This window comes from Dunckerocampus dactyliophorus, chromosome 1 (assembly GCF_027744805.1).
Source record: "Dunckerocampus dactyliophorus isolate RoL2022-P2 chromosome 1, RoL_Ddac_1.1, whole genome shotgun sequence".
In the NCBI taxonomy this organism is placed as follows: Eukaryota; Metazoa; Chordata; class Actinopteri; order Syngnathiformes; family Syngnathidae; genus Dunckerocampus; species Dunckerocampus dactyliophorus.
In genome coordinates this window covers 34516206-34536087 of record NC_072819.1, presented here as the reverse complement: position 1 = coordinate 34536087, position 19882 = coordinate 34516206, and the positions used below count along the sequence as shown (strand labels likewise).

General features: G+C 41.2%; 1 protein-coding gene across 9 annotated transcripts in view; it reads left to right on the top strand.

The window, feature by feature from the left end:
- Positions 1-19882, top strand: part of LOC129177254 (ERC protein 2-like) — a 204532-nt gene that overhangs the window by 65987 nt on the left and 118663 nt on the right. For all 9 annotated transcript variants that reach the window (XR_008569602.1, XR_008569601.1, XM_054768222.1 and 6 more), the window contains 3 exons: positions 7440-7577; positions 11807-11995; positions 17245-17292. Coding sequence is in view for 7 of the 9 variants with exons in the window: in XM_054768222.1 (XP_054624197.1) it covers positions 7440-7577; positions 11807-11995; positions 17245-17292 (375 nt within the window). In the remaining 2 variants the exon portion in view is untranslated. The remainder of the gene's footprint in view (positions 1-7439; positions 7578-11806; positions 11996-17244; positions 17293-19882) is intronic.

The window sequence follows — 19882 nt, the reverse complement described above, 5'->3', positions numbered from 1 at the left end:
CTTAATTGGCAACAATAAATTGTCCATAGTTATCAAAGTGACCACAAATTATTATTTGTCGACATGTGCCCTGTGATTGGCTGGCAACCAGTCCAGGGTGTACCCTGTCTCTTGCCCGAAGTCAGCTGGGATAGGCTTCAGCATACCCTAGTGAGGATAAGCATTTATTTTATGAAGTATTCCAATCCGTTGTTTTGTTTTGCATATTGGCGTTATCATGTTATACCATTTCCAAGTAATTACTTAAACTCGTGCTAAATCTATCATCTTTTTCATTACATTGCCACCCCAGTGTCATGTTCTGCTTTGCTGCTCTGCTGCCGCCTGTCTGCTGTGTGTTTCAGTGCACTGCTGGTCCTGCAGAGGCAGAGCCACCAGTGCAAACCTGTGAACAATTAGGCGTCAGGCCTTCTTAAGCCTTGCAGAGAGACTCACTCAGTGCCAGATTGTTCCTTGGACTCCACTCACTCTCTGCAAACTATTCTCCGTGTTGTGCCGTCGTGTGTAGTGTCTTTCTGGACGTTTATGCCTCTTGCTGTGTGAGTATTTTTCCCTGCTTGGCTTTGTGCAGCAGCGTAGTATTTTTGTACCATAGCATTTGCTTGTTTCCCTGCTTGTTTTTTTTTTTCAGCAGCGCTTTGTGTTTCATACCTTGTTAGTATTCTTTATGTATGTCTTTATGTATATATTTTTCTTACCTATCCTGTGGAGGACTATTTTGATATTAAAAATGTTGTTCAACACCTTGCCGCATCCTCTCTGCATTTGGGATCGCCAATCGTGACACCCAGCTGTGTTTTTTTGTGTGGAACTTAGAACCTGCAGGTGGCATGCTCAAAGTGAAGGTCATGGAACGGTAGCAGTGCATCAGCTCTCCCACTTTCCAAGGGGGTGTCTGGTCTGGTTCCATCACCTTATTTATAAAAGTATCAGTAAGACTGTAAATATTTGGGAGTTAGGCAGACATCCTGCTTTCTGAAAAAGACATGGATACGACAGGAAGTCATATCGCAGTCACCCCAGCAGAGTCATTACAGCTGTTCCAGCTGGAGGTGTATGGTTTAGGTGGGATGACATACACAGATGATAAAGCCTACGTCTGTCTGTAAATGTGGAACATTAGGTGTATGTTTAGTTTGAGTAGGCTTATACAGTGAGATATGCATGGCAGATGTTTTCATCAACACTATCCAAGCTCCTGAAAGATTGGCCGGATACAAAGCCAGACCCTGTTTACCCTTACCTAAAATTCTTCTCTCTTCAACAATTCTAGATTTTGGACATGTCTAACAAATCATACCCTCCTTGCCATATAGATGATACAAGTTATAAATTCCTCTATTCTGCCCAAAGACCTAAGTTCCACATGTGGCGGAATGTTCTGCTAAATATTTTACAAAGGGGCTGTTATTTTGTATTATTAAGCCACGGCAAACACCAGGCTGGTGAAGAGTGTAATGTATTATCTAAGAACAGGAGTGACATGCTCAATTTCACCTAAACTAGGGTTGCGTGGTGTCCATAGAGGACGGGAGCAGTGCTTATGCTGGTGTTTCGGGCATATTTTTTCAAGAACGTTCTATCTAAATGCTTCTCCAACATTCTAGAGCAGCGGTTGGCAACCTTTACTATTAAGAGCCATTTTGCCCCGTCGCCCACTATAGAAACTGTGTCTGGAGCCACAAAACATAACCTACAGGAAGGTGCAGCACAGTGAATTGACAGCATGTTCCTTTTAGCTTGCTGGCTCACACTGCTTGACTTAACTATCAATCAGTGGACTTACAGTATGTGGTCCCCGGTTGGAGCCCGCTGCGTGCAGGGCTGTACTGCAGGGATGACCACTGTTAGACATGTACGTCTACTTTGAAATAAATTACAACTTTTCAGAAAATGGGGGTTTGTTTTGAGAATGTCTTTCAACATTTTTTGTTGTTTTCTCACCACATAGCAAGCATGCAGGTAAGTCAGCATTGTTGGCAGAGAAGACAAAGGAATCTGTCTGTGCAGAATTAAAAACTCTATTTTCTTCTGAGATGTTTCTTTTTTGGGAGTGATATATTAATGGTTAGCTTACCATGAGGGAAAAGACATATCGTGTCTCAACGAACGCAGGCAGGCAATCATCTAATCACCAGTCAGGACTCAGCCATGATTCTTTCAGCGTGTTACAGAAAGTCGGATATTTGTAACTCTCTTTAAAATGTGCATTTTCCCCACTTGGGTGTAAAAAATAAATATTTCTGAATTGCGAAAGGAGCCACAACAAGGAGGCTGAAGAGCATGTGGCTCCGGAGCCACGGGTTCCGACCGCTGGTCTCGAGCATTTCTGCTGCCCTCTTTTGTTTTCAGAATGGTCTTTACATACTAAACATATTTAGTATTAATCCTGTGAACTCAAAGGCTTAATCATATATATATATATATATATATATATAATATATATAATCATATATATATATATATATGTATATATATATATATATATATATATGTATGTATGTGTGTTTTTACACTCCGGCATATTCCATCCAACCGGAGTATCTGGAGAAAATCCACGCATGCACAGGGAGAACATGCAAACGCCACAAAGAGATTCTGGCATTCGCGGGGAGATTCAAACGCCGATATCCTGGCTGCTAACATGCTAACCACTCGGCCACCGTGCTGCCACTCTGGCATCTTTTGAGAAAAATGTAAGAAAAATCATCAACACTTACAGTATACTTAGAATTCAGGAGGCCTACCAGAAAAATGTGGAAACTCATTGAAATCCCTGTAATCATGAGATGCTGGGAATTCTATCTGTCAGTGGTAGTGTGAAGGGTTCTCGTCATTCCCCGCAGGGTTTACTGTACCTATCGCTTTCTTACTGGTCTATCAAAGTCCTTAGCTTGAAGTGTAATGACTGTCATTAACAATGAATGCACCTTTTTCCCACTGCCTCCTGCTACTTTCCCTCTTTTGCCAAACCCAAGATGACTTCATGCCTGGTGCTTGCCCTGCAGCGAGCAGAGAACCCTAAAGTGTGAACTGTAATTGGATTCATGACTGGAATGTGACATAAGTCTCCCATTTGAACATTTTTCTATAAGTGCTTTTTCTCCTTTATGAGATACCTATAATTTTTACATCATTTTGGTGCTTAATATGTCATTCTAATATCGCTCCTGAACCTGTTTGTTCTAATAACTTTTACACCACTATACCAGGCTACGAGCTTAAAGGAGGATGATTGTACCATTTTTTTATGGTAAGAATAGATGGTGAAATTACTTAGCACATATACAGTACCTCCCAAAGGTGAGTACACCCCTCACATGTATGCAAACATTCTATTAGATCTTTTCATGGGACAACACTGAAAAAATGACACTTTCATACATTGTAAAGTAGTCAGTGTACAGCTTGCAGTGTAAATTTACTATCTCCCCAAAATAACTCAACACACAGCCATTAATGTCTAAACCACGAGTGAGAAAAACACAATGTGTTAAATGTAATGTTTTCGCTCTCACACTCTCTCATACTGGTCACTGCAAGTTCAACATGGCACCTGAGTCATGGCAAAGAACTCTCTGAGGATGTGGAAAAAAATGTTGCTGGCTTTGGCTATAAGAAGATTGTCAACACGCTGAAACTGAGGTGCAACATGGTGGCCATGACCATACAGTGGTTTAACAGGACAGGTTTCGCTCTTAACAGGCCTTTCCATGGTTGACCAAAGAATTTGATTGCACATGCTCAGACACAAAGTCATAAAAGAAAAGAACATAAAGAGACAATGACGAAAGGTCGCTGGAGAAAAACAGGAAAGTAAAACGGGGACACCAGTCGTATAGAGAACTCATTCAAGACTTTGGTGAACTGGTGCCAGCGAAACCACCTCCTGATAAATGCCAACAAGGCCAAGTGGACTTTTGGCGGTGCCCCCACACCCCTCCATCACCAGTGAACATCCATGGAAGGGAAATTGAGATGGTGGCGTCTTATAAGTACCAGGGTGTTCATCTGAACCATAAGATGGACTGGACTGATAACACAACTGCACTTTACAAAAAATGTCAGAGCAGAATATCTGCTCACGAGGCTGAGGTCCTTTGGGTTCAGGGGGCACTCCTGAAGACCTTTTATGACTCTGTTGTGGCCTCTGCCCCAACCTTTCCCTCTGGAGTCCAAAATGGTCCTCACATTGTGGGAGGAGGAGACACCGCTGGAGGATTCAGTAGGCTAGTGGAGAAGGGCTTGAGCAAGGAGACATGGAAAATCGTATGTAACTTGAGTGAAGGTGGAAGCTTGAGTTTAGCAGAGACAGGGTAGATAGAAAGATGAATGGATGGATGATTCAATCTGGAATGGACAAATGTACCTGGAGCACAATTTGGTGGAGACCCCAGCCAAGGCTAGATGCTGTGTTGAAAGCCATACCTCTTGACCTGGGCAAGAAGGGACAGCAGGAGCTCTATTGCGGTCCAACAGTTGGTCTGGCCGCGGGTGGAGGTACGGGCAAGAGCAGCATGGGTGTCCTGACAGATACGGTGGGCTTGTTGGAGGTTGGCGTGGACCAATGGAATGGATATGGAATAGGAGAGACTGGTAACTGTAAGCAGACATGAGTAGGGACATACAGTACCTGTGACCGAACTGATGAGTGACTTGTGGGTATACAGTATTCTACCCAGGAGAGGTAGGAGGACCAGGAAAAAGTGTGCCAGATGCAGATGTAGCGGAGAGCCACCTGTAGTTACTGGTTCACTCACTCTGTCTGGTCGTTCAACTGAGAGTGGTGTCCAGAGGAGAAACTGACAGAGGTGTTGAGAGCCTTGAAAAAAGTCATTTATTTATTTATTTGTTTATTTATTTAATCATGTTAAAATATTTACAAGCACAATAAAATCTCGAATAAAAATCAACATAACACAACTTGCACTTAAATAATTCAACCTGTCCAAAAGGAGTAGACTGAAACTGAGCTTTTCGGATCCTGTCCCTGTCCCGTGATACATTTTTGATAATGAAACTGCTTCAGTAATTATTTTTTGTTGTACTCGCACTGTTTCATAAACTGACTCACAGTGGCACATTGTTTTAAGTTATTTAGTCACTTGTTTCATAGTTTGACTCCACATACGGAAATACAAAATGTTTTTGTTTTGAGTGTAGATACAAATGCTTTAGAGTTAGTTTTTCCCGATGGTTTTGGATGGTTATGGAGTTTCTTTTTCTCTTTTCTCTCTCTCTTCTCTCTTGAGACAAATTGTTATGTTATTTATAGCCTGTTGTTGTTTGCTCAGTGGCTGGTTTTTGCGGTTTGGAAATGTACTAAGTCAGTGTATTCAAATATTTTGGATTTAATGAACAAGGGGTTTGTGTGTGCTCTATAACAAGTATTACGGATCATCCTGACCTTTTCTGCAGATGATATTGGCGAATCATCAAAAGTGTTTGAACACTGCAGAAAATAAGCTTTGAGTGCACCGCAACTTTGAATCCCTTGTCAGGATTTTAGTCAGCTGGGTCGGAGAACAAATTTTCCTGTTTGAAATGATAAATTACTGATGTTCCTTGATTACCTTTTTTGTCATTTTAATATTGATTCCATTATTATCCGTAGATGTTTTAGATTTACATTTTTATTCCCCCTTCTGCTACATCAGTGAGGAACATTGAACCGTGGTTCCTGTCAGTGTTATCATGCCAATCCCCGAATGTTGAGGTATCAGGGATCTTTTCGTCTGGGTTTAGTCCAATATTTACAAAGTAGGCCGAGTTGTTGAACCCCCTTGCTGCTTCATCCATGTTGTCCTTTCTTGTGTTTCCATCTGTGAAATATTGATGGTAGGTTAGCTTTCTTAGAGCCTTTCTTGATAATGCTGTTTAAGATGCCCCATGTTGCTCTAATGTTTGTTCTTGGGAAGGGCGATGAAATGGGGCATCTGGGAAAAACAGTCAGTAACGTTGAGAATTACAGTGTTATTGTGGGACTGAGGGAGGCCGGTGATAAAATCCAGTGCTATGTGTGACCAAGAGCGGAAAGGGATAGGCAAAGGACGGAGGAAACCAGCAGGAGGACGATGAGAGGGATTGTTGCGGGCACAGACAGAGCAGACAAATTCCTTGATGTCCTTGTTCATGAATGGCCACTATAACCTCTGAGTGATGAGGAACTGGGTGCGACTGGCGCCAGGGAAGCAAGCAATTTTGGAGGCGTGTCCCCACTGCAGTACATAAGCTCATGCTTCCTCTGGAACAAAGCATTAGTTAACCTGAAATGGCATGACTAAATATTCGAAATGTCCTGATGGGTATCACAAGCCGTCTTCCACCAGTCTTACTCCTTAATGTGAACCAATTGGTATGCGTTATGAAGGTGAAGTTTAGTAAAGATGGCGGGCAGAGTGAACCGCCGAAAAAGCAGATTCCATGAGAGGCATTTCCAGGTTGATCTTTTCAGGTTTTGTGGCAATGGAAGAACGGGTGGTGGAGACGACAGCGATCTTATAGATCTTAAGCCAAGTAAGTCCTGAGACTACAAGGGCCGATCGGGAAGGCATTATGAAAAAACAGATATCCTCAAAACCAGTTTGGTGTGTGACCGCCACCAAGGGGCACCCATCTAAATAGCTAACCTCTTTGGGAAGATCCAACAATACCTTGGGTAATTGATGCAATTTGACAAAGTCAGAATCCCTGAAATAGTCAAAGGCTCCGGAGCAATTGGAGTCTCTATGACGAGTGTCTCTGGGGAGACTGAACAAGCTGTATACGGGCTACTTTACATTGTGTCAAAGGGCCATTTCTGCAGAGTTGGCCCATGAAAAGATATCATCAAATATTTACAGAAATGTGAGTAGTGTACTAACTTTTGTGAAGTACTGGGATTGATGTTTAATTGTTCTCTCCAAAGTCTGTTTAGCTCATCTTCAAAACCACAAATTCCACTCCCAACATACATTTTATGGGTGGAATTGCCATTCTTTTATATAGTGGAACTAGCTAAACAGAAAAAATCACAATCCATGACCATCTAAACAACAGGGGTATCATTCAGTTGCACTCTGAGTGGCTTACTGAGGGCAGGAATTTCCAGGAAGGAAGCTAAAAGTTGCTGTATTTCCCACATTTTTACACCATAATAACAAATGGGTAATATATCAAGTTGCAGTGACGTTTATGGCCTTTAGATTAGATTAGATTACATTACATTACATTAGATTGTACTTTATCACACTACGGGGAAGGGACGAGCAAACGAAGTAAGGTGTCTCAAAGCTGAATCCTTCTCATATTTTTAAAACAATGCAGTTAGAATGATCATATCAGACTTTAACTGATCCCAATCTCTTATTATCTCCACATTTATTTTAGTGAATGTTCCTGTTTAAGCACATTTGATGTGAATTGCTTGTGTCAGTTGGCTCCCTTCTGTCTTTTGCCAGATTGAGAACCTATTGGAACAGTTAAAGGACAAGGACAAACAGCTGACTGGGTTGAGGGATCGCGTCCAAGGCCTTCAAACCGACTCTAGCAACACTGACACAGCACTTGCCACCCTGGAGGAGGCCCTGTCTGAGAAGGTACGAGGAAATATTGTGAAAATGTTAATTAAAATCAAACGTTCTGTCTATGGATCGTAAGCAAAGCTCATGGATTATGCAAAAATATACTATATGCATATTGCCTTCTTGGAGCAGTGGACAGAAAAGCAGCATTCTATTGATGAAGATGCTAATAACAGCTTCTCAGATGTAGTCCATAAACAATCACAAATTGAAACCTTAGACCACCAGTTGGGCTTTAATGGACTGGAAATATTTACTCATCGAGCACTGTTTTTTAAGGAAGCTGGTAAGGCTTAGTTAGTTTACTTGTTTTGCTGTGACTCATTGTCATAATTTATGGACACGTGCCTTGTAATTTATAGACATTGGACCACATCAGAGGAGGTCCTGTGAGAAAACTGTAAGTGAAAGTGGGAGGGAAGCAGAGAGGAGGTCTGAAGTTAGCGAGAAAGTGCAGCAAGCATCAGGACTGTCTCCAAAAGTTGATTTAGTTGCGGGATTGGGGCACTGCTGGTGCTGCGCTTGCTGAAAGGCAGCAGACAGGTGTCTATGCGAGAGGTGTCTATACAGGCATCTGCTCGCACAGTGAGGTGAAGACTTTTGGAAAATTGTGGACTTTATTGGTCCAGACCGGCCCACGACAATCCGCACGCATATACTGCGCCAACTCGCCCCATTGATACAAACACACAAGCCCTTAACAACACCACAATACTAAACAATACCCTTCTATAGTCTGGAACCGTGACTACACAAATGAGAGTGAAATATTTATCGTGGGCTCACTGGGCTGCGGTGGCCTGTTGTTCAGATCATGTCCACAGGAGATCACAAATCTGGGCATGCAAAGCAGAAGAATAGTGTGGAATAGTGTGGAACAACAATGTGTTTGCCTGCAATCAGAACTTTGACTAGTTGACTGAAGTATGGAAAACAATCATATAACTATCTGATTTTATTTATTGTTAGAGTAGTGTTTTAGTCATTGTAACTGTATAATGTGAAACAGTTGAAAGGACAATAAGCCATAAAATAATATGTAGCATATTGCTTAAATTGTTACATCAATGTTCTTGAAGATGCAAATTGTGGGCGCTAAAAAGGTGCATGTTGACACTTCAAACACTTGAATACTGCAGGTGACATGATTGGGGATGTCATTATGGTTAGAAATGATTACAAAGTGTAAAAATAGCAAATGTACCGTCAATTCCGGTGTATAACCCGCTGCTTTTTTGTCAAACTTTGAACCCTGCGGCTTATACACCGCTAATATATGGTCATGTTCTAATCTTGTGACATCTCCTATACTTCATAACTACTACTAATCATTTAAATGTGTATTTCGGTAAACATTTTTACAGAGAGAGTCCATCGTAAGGGCAAAAAAAAGTTCAGGACACAACCAAAAAAAACGCAGAGAAGCCCCCATTCTCTGCGTTTGCTAACCCTGTCACTCTAGTTGAGTCCACACTCCAGTTTACAGTGAGCAACAACAAGCACAATTTAGGGCTGGCTGTTATATCAATATTTTTTTATATATTAATAATATTCCAAAGAGGACGGCGATGAATGGCTTTTCTGGTAGGCTACTACTGTTATCTATGTTACACGCACTATTCGGCACTGTTTAACTGGCCATGTTCTGCTCTGCACTGTTTAACTAGCCATGCTGCACCACTGTTTGGCAAGCACTGTTTGGGAAAAAAAAAACATTTATTTTATTAAAACTTTAAAAAATCTTTCTGTGTAATGTATTTCTGTGCAGTAAATATCACTTTTTATGACGTGCACACTTATGGCTTATACACCGGTGCTGCTTGTATATTAACAATTTTTTTTCATCTAAATTTAGTGGGTGCGTCTTATTCACCAGTCGGCTTATACACTGGAATTTACGGTATATGCTCAAAACACATCACATTGCAACATGGACTTGTAAGCTTGGAGATGTGCATGCTTCATACAAGCAAATCATCAATGAATCAGTGTAGTATGCTTATGGTTTTCCAATACTTTTGATAACTAGATTTAGTTGTAACACACCACACCATGTTTGCTATGTTTCATGTCAAGTAAAGTTCATAGAGAGTTAAAAGAAATCATTGAACCATTTACAGTGGCCCCTCGGTTTTCGCCATCATACACACAGACGCACACAGATTCAAATATGAATGTAAATAAAACCTCAGATATTAACGTCAGTTTTGTTGACATTACCCAGGCAACTAAACGGCCAACATGTTAACATGTTACAGAGGCAAATGAACACGGACACCTCGCCAGCTAGCATAACACCGATGAGAACGTCCAAGCGCTCATGGAATGACAGCGGGGACGGATAATCGCACATCAGCAAGATACGGAAAGAGTCAACTGATGAGCTTGTTTGTGGTCTGCAACTTGAGCAGCCGTTTTCCGCTTGGTCCTAGTGCCTGGCATGTATCATTTGATATAGCGTAACAGTAAGGAGAAGCAACAAATAAATAAATTAGAAAATACAATTTTGGGAGAAATTGCGTGTGAATGCTGGCAGTGCTGACACCGAACTGCAATGCTGCACTCGCTGTCGAATCATATGCCGAAACCCTGACGAGCTGACATCAATCTGAAATGCTGTAGCGGGCATGTTAACGTTTAGCATGTTGGCTGCATTCATTGCTACATGAACCATCTCCTTCAACTTTAACATTTATATTTTCATGCACAAGAAGAAAAAAGTTTCTTTCGTACTGCTGCTCAGGTTTTTATTGACATAGGTCATTTTTGTGCACTTTTGTGCATAATGGATCCTTACAGATTTATTACTCGATGTTGAGTATCATGCTGAAGATGATGGGCTGCATACATTAACCTACGTACATATATTCATTGTGTTCGGTGCAAAATACAATTCATTAATTTAGTCAATGTATACGCACTGCACATAGCTTCTAGCGAATACGTTGCACCCGAACCTATACCCACCATGCCCCTAGTCCTGCTAGATCGCTTGCTTAATAAGGTGGTGGATGTTCTGCTCCATTGCGTAGTACACTCCAGTGCATGCACTTTTTCCTGAGTCGGCGCTCGACCATCTTTGGTTATACTGGTTAGTGCTTTGACATTGATCTTACCTCAAACCCACTTCTGATGCAGCCTCCGTTCTATAGGATTCAGCTGTGATGAGAAGAGCATTGGCTCTTAGGCTTTTAGACTTTGCGGTCAACAAAGTTGTGTAATGTAATGTGTAATGTGTTTACAAGAGTTAGTGTGTGTTGCTAATCACACAACCTGTCACAAACCTGCTCTGGGAGCCAGTTTCTAGGCACTGTGATGTGGTTCTAATTAACATGCTGCATGCGGCATTGTGCCCACACAAACCCAGAACTCTGTGTGTGTCCTCTCCAACATTATGTGTGCTTCATGTTTCACTTTTGCCCTGCACTTTGTCCTCATACTGGAACATTTTATTATCACATCCTGGTCCCATCCCGAAACTCAAAACATCTTTGACATAGCTCACAATATGTGGGAAACACCCAGGACCTATTAGCCATGTGGCTTTTCCTTGTCTGTTTTCTCTGTCTTGCTCCTCCAAGGGCCTCTACGAAGCATGTGCTCTTCTAGGTCTGGTTAGAGGGTGTATTTGTCCAATTTACCCAGGGGTTTCAAGCTGCCAATCATGCGGCAATACCACATCATAAAGTCCCATTGATGAGTGGTGCTGTGTGCCTAATAAACACCTAAATCAACACCTTGAAAATCACTTCGGTCCACGCTCCTACTACACACACCTTGTATGCTCTCCCATCCATAATGTGGACATGAACGTGGACTCAGGCCAATGCCCAAAGCCGTGCTGCTGTGATTAGAGAATAGGTAGAATTATGATATATTATGATAACATTCCAACTTGGTTTATCAGGAGTCAGTGTGGAGTTGTAAGGAAGTGATCTCCAGTACTGTATTATCCATTTTCAATAAATCTGTCTCTCGACTCTGTCTGGCTCTGATCTCTCTCTGTCCCTGCTATTATTTATAGTGGTCTTATTTAAGACTTGTATTTATGAGTTTGGCTGCCCTTTGTGAAGCACGCTGTTGAGCCCATTCAGTAAGCGGTTGGCTAGGAATGTTCATTAATGATTGTACCGAGCCGTTAACCAGGACTGATAGTAGTTTGCCTTTTGGATAGCAAAACAGTCTATGGAAGCTTTAATGGGAATAAGCATGTAACACCCACCCCCCACTCCCCACTGTTTCAGGAGCGAGTGATTGAGAACCTTCGAGAACAAAAGGAGCGGGTGGACAGGGTTCAGCTGGAGGAGCTAGAAAGAATGAGGAAGGAGAATCAAGAATTAAAGGACAAGCTCTCAGCCATTCAACCTCAGAAACTGTCCCCCAGCCAGCCTGCTACCCCGGGCATGAACCAAAGCCCAAGACCCGATGGAGAGGTTTGTATGGGGGGGGGTTTACAAGGATATGTGTTTAACAAATTTATATGTTTAACAGCAGCCGAGAAGAGCACTTGAAACTATGGCTGTTGAAGGAGATAACATTAAGCATCACTGTCAGTGTTGTTTAATTTTTGGTTATTATAATATTCACTTCTAACTAACATATGAAAGTCAAATATCCTAAAACCAATATAATAAATGTGGAATGATGTGCTTGTTGATACAAGCACTGTGCGCATTGAAGATTGCAAGTCTGAGGCATCAATATTTGACTTATATCCACATCATAACAGACACATTGTACCACTGTTGCAAAGCCCAAACGTCAAGTCTTACTGTAAATACAATATGTCATCAAAAATACATTTCAGCTTTGCACAAACAATGCCACAATGTTTTCCCACACAACATTTTTAATGGCTGATGTAAATTATACTTATTATTATACTTGACTGTAATCAACAAATAGTCCACAGTTAGTTGACATTTTTACCATTTATTACGCAGTGGCTTAAAATGGTATTACGGTTTACAAATTTGGAGCTGGTGTACCCAAATATTTCTCACCTCGGCTTTGAAAGGTGATAGCATCCAACACGGATCTTAAAATACCTCTCTCAAGTACCTCCCTCAGAGCATCCACATATTGTTAGCAACTCCCTTTTGAAGAAGCTATATATTATTAGCGATAAGGGGGTAAAATTAAGTGAATGTGATTTATGAAAAATGGATTTAAAAAAAAGAAAATCCATCTGTCCCTATATGGGTGCCAAGAAGAGTCTTTTTTTTTTCCTCCCTTTTCTCTCCCACACCACACAGAGTGCTGCACTGCCAGGATTTATGAGAATGTTTTCTTTTATAGTCATAAAAAGCATACACACATCTCATTCCTGTAAAATGATATCTTGTTGAGTGTAGCGCCACAAAAAAGGGACGACTGCTCGATAACTCTTTACAGCCAGCAGATTTACACTCTGACAGATGTGTTGCCATAATTGGATATTTTAGTGTCCATGGCAGCAGCCAGACCTGTTATGTAAACTTGCAAATTCTTCAAAGAACATGTTTCTGTGTGTTTCTTGCTGTGCTGCTCACAATTTTATCGTACAGTAGACTAGGATTTATTACCCAGCAGGAGCGGTGAAAGACATGCGTTTTGGGATTCAGACCACTAACGTTACCATTCTATTTACACCTAGGTAAATACTGCGTCGCTGTGTAAAAGCCCGTATAGTCAAAGCAGTAGTGTCATTACATATGTACTGCATACGTATTTCTATTTGATACTAACATTTACTTAATTGTCCTTGTACTGGTTGAATAAAAGGCGAACATTCCTTCAATTAAACGGTTACTTCATCACAATTGCACCTTTTTAAGAAAAAGCAGAGTGCGCGAACAGAAGAGGCATTACTTTACCTCATAGCCACATGCTCTGCTTATGTTTGTATATCTGACTCAGTGGTGCTGTTATCTGAGCTTTTTCATGACAAAGTTGTGTTGAATTCACAGCATCCGCTTCCCATAAACCTGCATTAGCTCATCTCAGGGTTAAAAGAGGACTTGCGTAACTAAACAAGATTTTCAAAGAGACAAAAAAATAACAGGAGTTAAAGGAAGGCAGTGACTAATTTGGTTGTATTAAAGTTACTGCAGACTAGACTAGCTTTAATTCTCGTCATTTATTATTAAAAAGTTATTCATTCATTCTGTACTTACTAAAGAACATAAAGAGTAGTCCACTCAAACCTATACATTTTGTTCCTTTATGTCAGGGGTCGACAATCCATCCATCACAATTGATCAGTCGATCTTTGGGACTGGCCGGGTGATCGCTGTTGTATTTGTGCAGGCACTGCTCAGGGTACACTTAATGTTTTTTACGCCAGGCACCTTGCAAGAAGACAGCTAAGGGTCCTTCTTAGGACCAATGGCACATTAGAGCCGTCTGGGCAGCTGCTGTTGAAATGCACATAGATGGTTATGTCTGTCTGTGTTGGTGATAAAAGATACGACACAAATACATCAGACGTTATATCAATGTCAAATCAGCCAGCTGGATGAAAATTTGAAGTGTGTATTAATAGTAATATAGCTCATTAAACATTCCATTGTGTCAGGCTGTCTGACCGGAGTGGATGTGTGGATGGGGTGCTCCAGCGAATTTGCTTAAATCACATACAGTCATAGCGCTCCGCTACAATCGCGAAAATATTCGGAAAAATAAATGCCGTATCACATCGGTGCCCTCCCCTTTCGGAGAGTCACCAACAGACATGCATTTTGACTGCTGAACATGCCTGTACGCCTCGTCGTTCTCCAGGCACGCACCCTAATTTTACGAAAAGTGCAATGAAAAAATATGACTGGACAAACAGACTTTTGAATTTAACCAAGACACAAAACAATGCAGGTGCGTTTTGAAATGTTTATTGTCTCACAAATTGACACTCAAACATATTATTTTCAAAATTTTTTGAGACCAAATTGTAGTGCCCTGTCATGTACCTAACAGGAACACTACTTGCCACCAGAAGATCTGTCTGACGCGTGGCTCGTTTGCTGGCTGTAAAGTCAATTATGAACCTTCAGACATATATTACAATATACAATAATTGCAATCTCAGAAACATGGATCAATGCCGACAAGGGCATGGACTTGGAGCTGGAAGGTTATGACGTGAAATGCATCAAAAGGTGCAACAAAAGTGGAGGAGGAGTGGCTGTGTATGTGAATAAACGTCTGAAGTATAAAGTGGTAAAAAACATGTACAGAAGAACAAGAAAAAAACAAAAATGTATTAATAAGTTGTATATATAGAACACCTAAGTCAAGTATTGAAATATCCGAGGAGTGGATAAAAGCAATATTTATAGACATCAGCCAAAAAATAATCTTTGTATGTAGAGATTTCAATATTGATCTTCTGAGTTCAAATACCAAAACTGAGTAGACTTTATAGCTACCATGCACATACCCTAAAAGCACCAGACCAAGCAGAATTACAGATCATTGCACAACGTTAATTGATAATATATTCACCAATGATTTTGATAACAACACAACTGCTAATTAATGATATATAAGTGACCATCTTCATTTACACTTTCCAATGAAAATTATAAAAAAAGAAAGAGGGAGGATATCAGGACCTTCAAAAAATCACATACAGAAAAAAGTAGTAGCACCTTTAAGAAAGATCTAGAAAAACAATGATGGGAATATTACAGTCAATTATTAGACAAGAATAAAAAACACATTAGAACAACATGGGGCATTCTAAACAGTATTATTAGGAATGCTACTAAGAAAGATGATTACCCTCACTATTTCACAGAGAGAAATGCCAGAAATTATAATATGAACGAGGTAGCTGAAAGATTCAATGACTACTTTGTACATATTCGGTCAAAATTGGAAGAAAAGATTCAAAATTTCTTGTCAGTAGAGGAAAGGAATGAAATTATAGACAGGAATTTCAACTCTATGTTCCTCACTGACAAAAAAGGAAATCATTGATATTGTTAATAAATGTGAAGCAAAAATATCAACCAACTGTAACGATATACAGGAATGGAAACAATAAAAAGAGTTATTAACGAGATCGCAGAACCACTCACGCACATAAGTAATGTATCATTCCAGACTGGTAATTTCCCTAACAAAATAAAAACAGTTAAAGTAGTAGTTAGTTTTAAAAATGGAGATAAACATCAATTCACAAACTACCAACCAGTTTCCTTATTACCACAATTTTCAAAAATAATTGAAAAGCTAAAGCCTTCGATACAATACAATATCCTAATTACAAAATTAGAATGATATGGAATCAGAGGATTAGCTTTGAACTGGGTTAAAAGCTACTTTGCAAACAGGCAATATGTGAAGCTAGGAGAACATACATACGTATGCAAGCTTAAATATATCGTGCGGTGTACCCCAGGGGTCAATACTGGGACCAAAACTGTTCAATCTATATCTAAACTACATCTGTAAAGTCACAAAAGAATTAAAGCTAGTCTTATTTGCAGATGATACAACCATATTCTGCTTTGAAGATAGCACACAAAAACTAATAAAAAAAAATCACAGAGGAATTAAAAATTATACTATACATACTACAGTATATACTAAAAAGATGGTTTCATAATAATAGACTATCCCGAACCTAAGTAAAACTAAAATGCTATTTGGTAAGTGCAAAAAGAATACACATGTCAAAAACATGCAGGTGAGGTTAATTGGCAACTCAAAATTGTCCATAGGTATGAATGTGAGTGTGAATGGTTGTTTGTCTATATGTGCGACCAGTCCAGGGTGTACCCCGCCTGTCGCCCGAAGTCAGCTGGGATAGGATCCAGCATACCTCCGCGATCCTAATGAGGAGAAGCGGCATAGAAAATGAAAAATGGATGGATGCATATGCAAATACAAATTGACGGCGTGGACATTGATAGGGTAAACGAAAATAAATTTCTCGGGGTCATAATAGATGATAATATGAACTGGAAATCATGTCATGGAACAGACTGAGTAAGGAACTCAAACATTTCAATAAAATGATGTTATCTTTGTTGATGGCTTGTATTTACTGTAATAACCAAATAAATGCATGACGCAAGAAACACTTCTTTGCACACTTACCTGCTAAATATATCAACCATGTCGCTAAATTGTTAAAACGGACCTCTTCTATGTATGAGGTGTGTTATGAAGCAGATGGTGGCCAGTACTTGAAAGTTGGCAGTGAACCAAATGCAGTGAGCGTCTATAGAAGTGGTCTGCGATTAAGGGTGCGGATGTCTGAACGTGGGTTGTTTTTGACAAATTTTAAGTAAAATTTAATCAAATCTAGAATTACTATAGCTTGTGCTTGGACAGCCAAAAAAAACAGGAAAGACTAAGAATGAACATCCAGATCCATTTTTTAAGCATTTTTTTTAGAAAAAAATGACACATTTCGTGGTCTCATAAAATCACAGCCAACTAAAAGAGGCAATGATAATGACTGAACCCTAAACTCTACATGAAGGATGACCCAAGCACGCACCAATAAAGACAAACCACAGAAAATTAGCCAATCGTGAATTTGTAAGCTGATGAACAGCAGATGAGGGTAGTGATTCTGCTTCACTTAAATTGAGGTCCAAACCACAGCCAGAACTAATGTTGTATTGATTGCCAGTTCTGGTCTAACCTTTTTACAAAATAATCATTTCCCTCTGCTTTTTCCTTTTCTGTATAGGTTCCATCCAAAATAGATGTACTACCAGTCGTGAGTGCGAGCTCCACGGTAAGTTATATTATTCTGCCACTCTTGTGTTTCCATATATCTCGCTCATGCTATTTAATAAAGTGTGTCTGACTGGCAATGTATGCAAAGCTTTTTGTCCTAAATCTGCTGAGATTTTCCTTTTCTCAGCTGAAATTCAACAGAATTGTATCTGCCCCAGATACTATGAGTTAGTTTTAGTATTACTGTACTTTAATATTACTGTACTAACAGTAGTAAAGTCAGGGTATTGTTTTCTGGAATCTGGCATACATAGACGTTCACTCTGACACTACTGCTAGCTTTGTTTACACCACATTGCACAGGGATCTCTAAAGTGACACAAGACACAGATGATGCTTCAAACATAGCAATCTACCGAGTTAACTACTTGGCCTCCAATTTATTTAGTTTGAACTTAAGAATGGATTTGAAACTGAAGAGGGAAGAACGACAAAGTAAGAAGCTTACCACTTCCACACGGAATGGGAGGAGAACTTTTTTCAAAATGTCATGTTGGACTCTGCATCAATGGCTACAGAACATTTTCATTGGGGTGGCCAAGGTGAGACAATTGCTAACATAGGGTTGGCAATAAGTTGATACCTGAATTGTCTAGATGGCCAGTGGGGTGGCTGGAGTGTGAACAGGCCACCACGTAGCTCCGCCAATGCTTTTGGACCGTCTATAAGAGCAATTAATAGCTGAGCAGTGTGCCGAGGACATGTTTTCAATGCATAGTTTCTGGATTCAGCTCACCATCATGGCGGCCAAACATGCGCAGGGCATATTACAAAAGTGGATGCCGATCGGCACTCCTGTTTTAATTCTATAGACTCCTTGGTTTAAATGCTCACTCATGTTGCTATAGAGAGCTTCCAATATATTTATGTGCTGAATCAGGCTTGAGAATTTAAGTCCAAGTCAACATAGTGAGAAAAATTGACCGGAATCATACAAAGTAATCATGGAAAACTTACCTACGGCTTGCAGTTCATGTAAGACGTGGTTTTATTGATAACTCCTCTACAAAATAGGCAGCTTTCTTCTGCTCTCCCAGGGAAAGTTGTGTGCTGCAGTGAAGTGGTGGTGCTTAGACTGAACTAATGTTGTGCACCACAGAGCTGCGTTTGTCAAAATTGTCTCCCAGCTGCGGGGTGGCCACTAGGGTGGCCGGAGAGTGACCAAGGGTGGCCAAGGCCACCCTGTAGCTCAACCACTGCCTGGCTACAAGTTAAGGTAATGTAATGTAAGGTAATGTCCCATCAATGTAACATTACTGACGCCTAGTGACCAGAATACTACAGTACATACAGTACATACTTGTCTTTCAATTTTTTTGACTAATAATACAGTAGGCCACACTAGGCCGCAGGTTTATGATTGATTTTGTAGTCATATCATCAGACCTGCATCCGCATGTTGGAGACATAGGGTGCGGAGAGGGGGTGAGCTGTTAAATGGTCCCCACCGGGTGATGAGTTTAATTTGATGGCAGGGGAGGATGCCGGACAGACCTGGGAGACCCAAACGTGTACTGAATGTGTGCTGGGAACATCTGGCAGAGTTTCCTGTTCATCGAGTCTTTAACTCTCACCTCCGGCAGAGCTTCGCCTGCATCCCGGGTGAGCCCAAGGATATAGAGTCCAAATGGGCCGTATTCCGTGTCTCCATTGTCGAGGCAGCCGATCGGAGCTGCGGCCGCAAGGTGGTCGGTGCCAGTCATGGCGGCAAGCTCCAAACCCGATGATGGACACCAGAGGTCAGGGCTGCTGTCAAGCTGAAGAAGGAGTCCTATCGAGTATGAATGGCTTGTGGGATTCCTGAAGCAGCTGACAAGTACCGGCAGGCCAAGCGGCACGGAGTACGGGATTGGTGGCGCGCTACTACATGCCATTCGGTCCTTGTACAACCGGAGCAGGACCCTGGTTTGCATTGCTAGCAGTAAGAGAAGCCTGTTTCCGGTGAACTTTGGCCTCCGCTACAGCTGAGCTTTGTCATCGATTTTGTTCGTAAATTTTATGGACAGAATTTTGAGGTACAGCCAATGCGTCAAGGGAGTCCAGTTCGGGGGTCTTAGGATCTCATATCTGCTATTTTCAGACAATGTGGTCCTGATGGCCTCATCGGGCTGTGACCTTCAGCGTTTACTGGGGCGGTTTGCATCTGAGTGTGAAGCTTCTGGGATGAGACTCATCACCTCCAAATCCGAGGCCATGGTTCTCAGTTGGAAAGGGTGGATTGCTCCCTCCAAGTTGGGAGTGAGTTCCTTCCCCAGGTGAAGGAGTTCAGGTATCTCGGTGTCTTGTTCAGGAGTGAGGGAAGGTTGGAGCGTGAGGTTGGTAAGCGGATCAGTACAGTGTCTGCAGTATTGCTGTCGCTGTACCGGACCGTCATGGTGAAGAGAGAGGTGAGCCGGAAGACAAAGCTCTCAATGTCGATATATGTTCCCACCGTCACCTATGGTCATGAGCTTGGGGGTCGTGACCGAAAGAACAAGATTGCAGATACAAGCTGCTGAAATCAGTTTCCTCCGTAGGGTGGTTGGACTCAGAGTAGGGGCTCAGTGTAGAGCGGCTGCTCCTTCGCATTGAGAGGAGCCAGTTAAGGT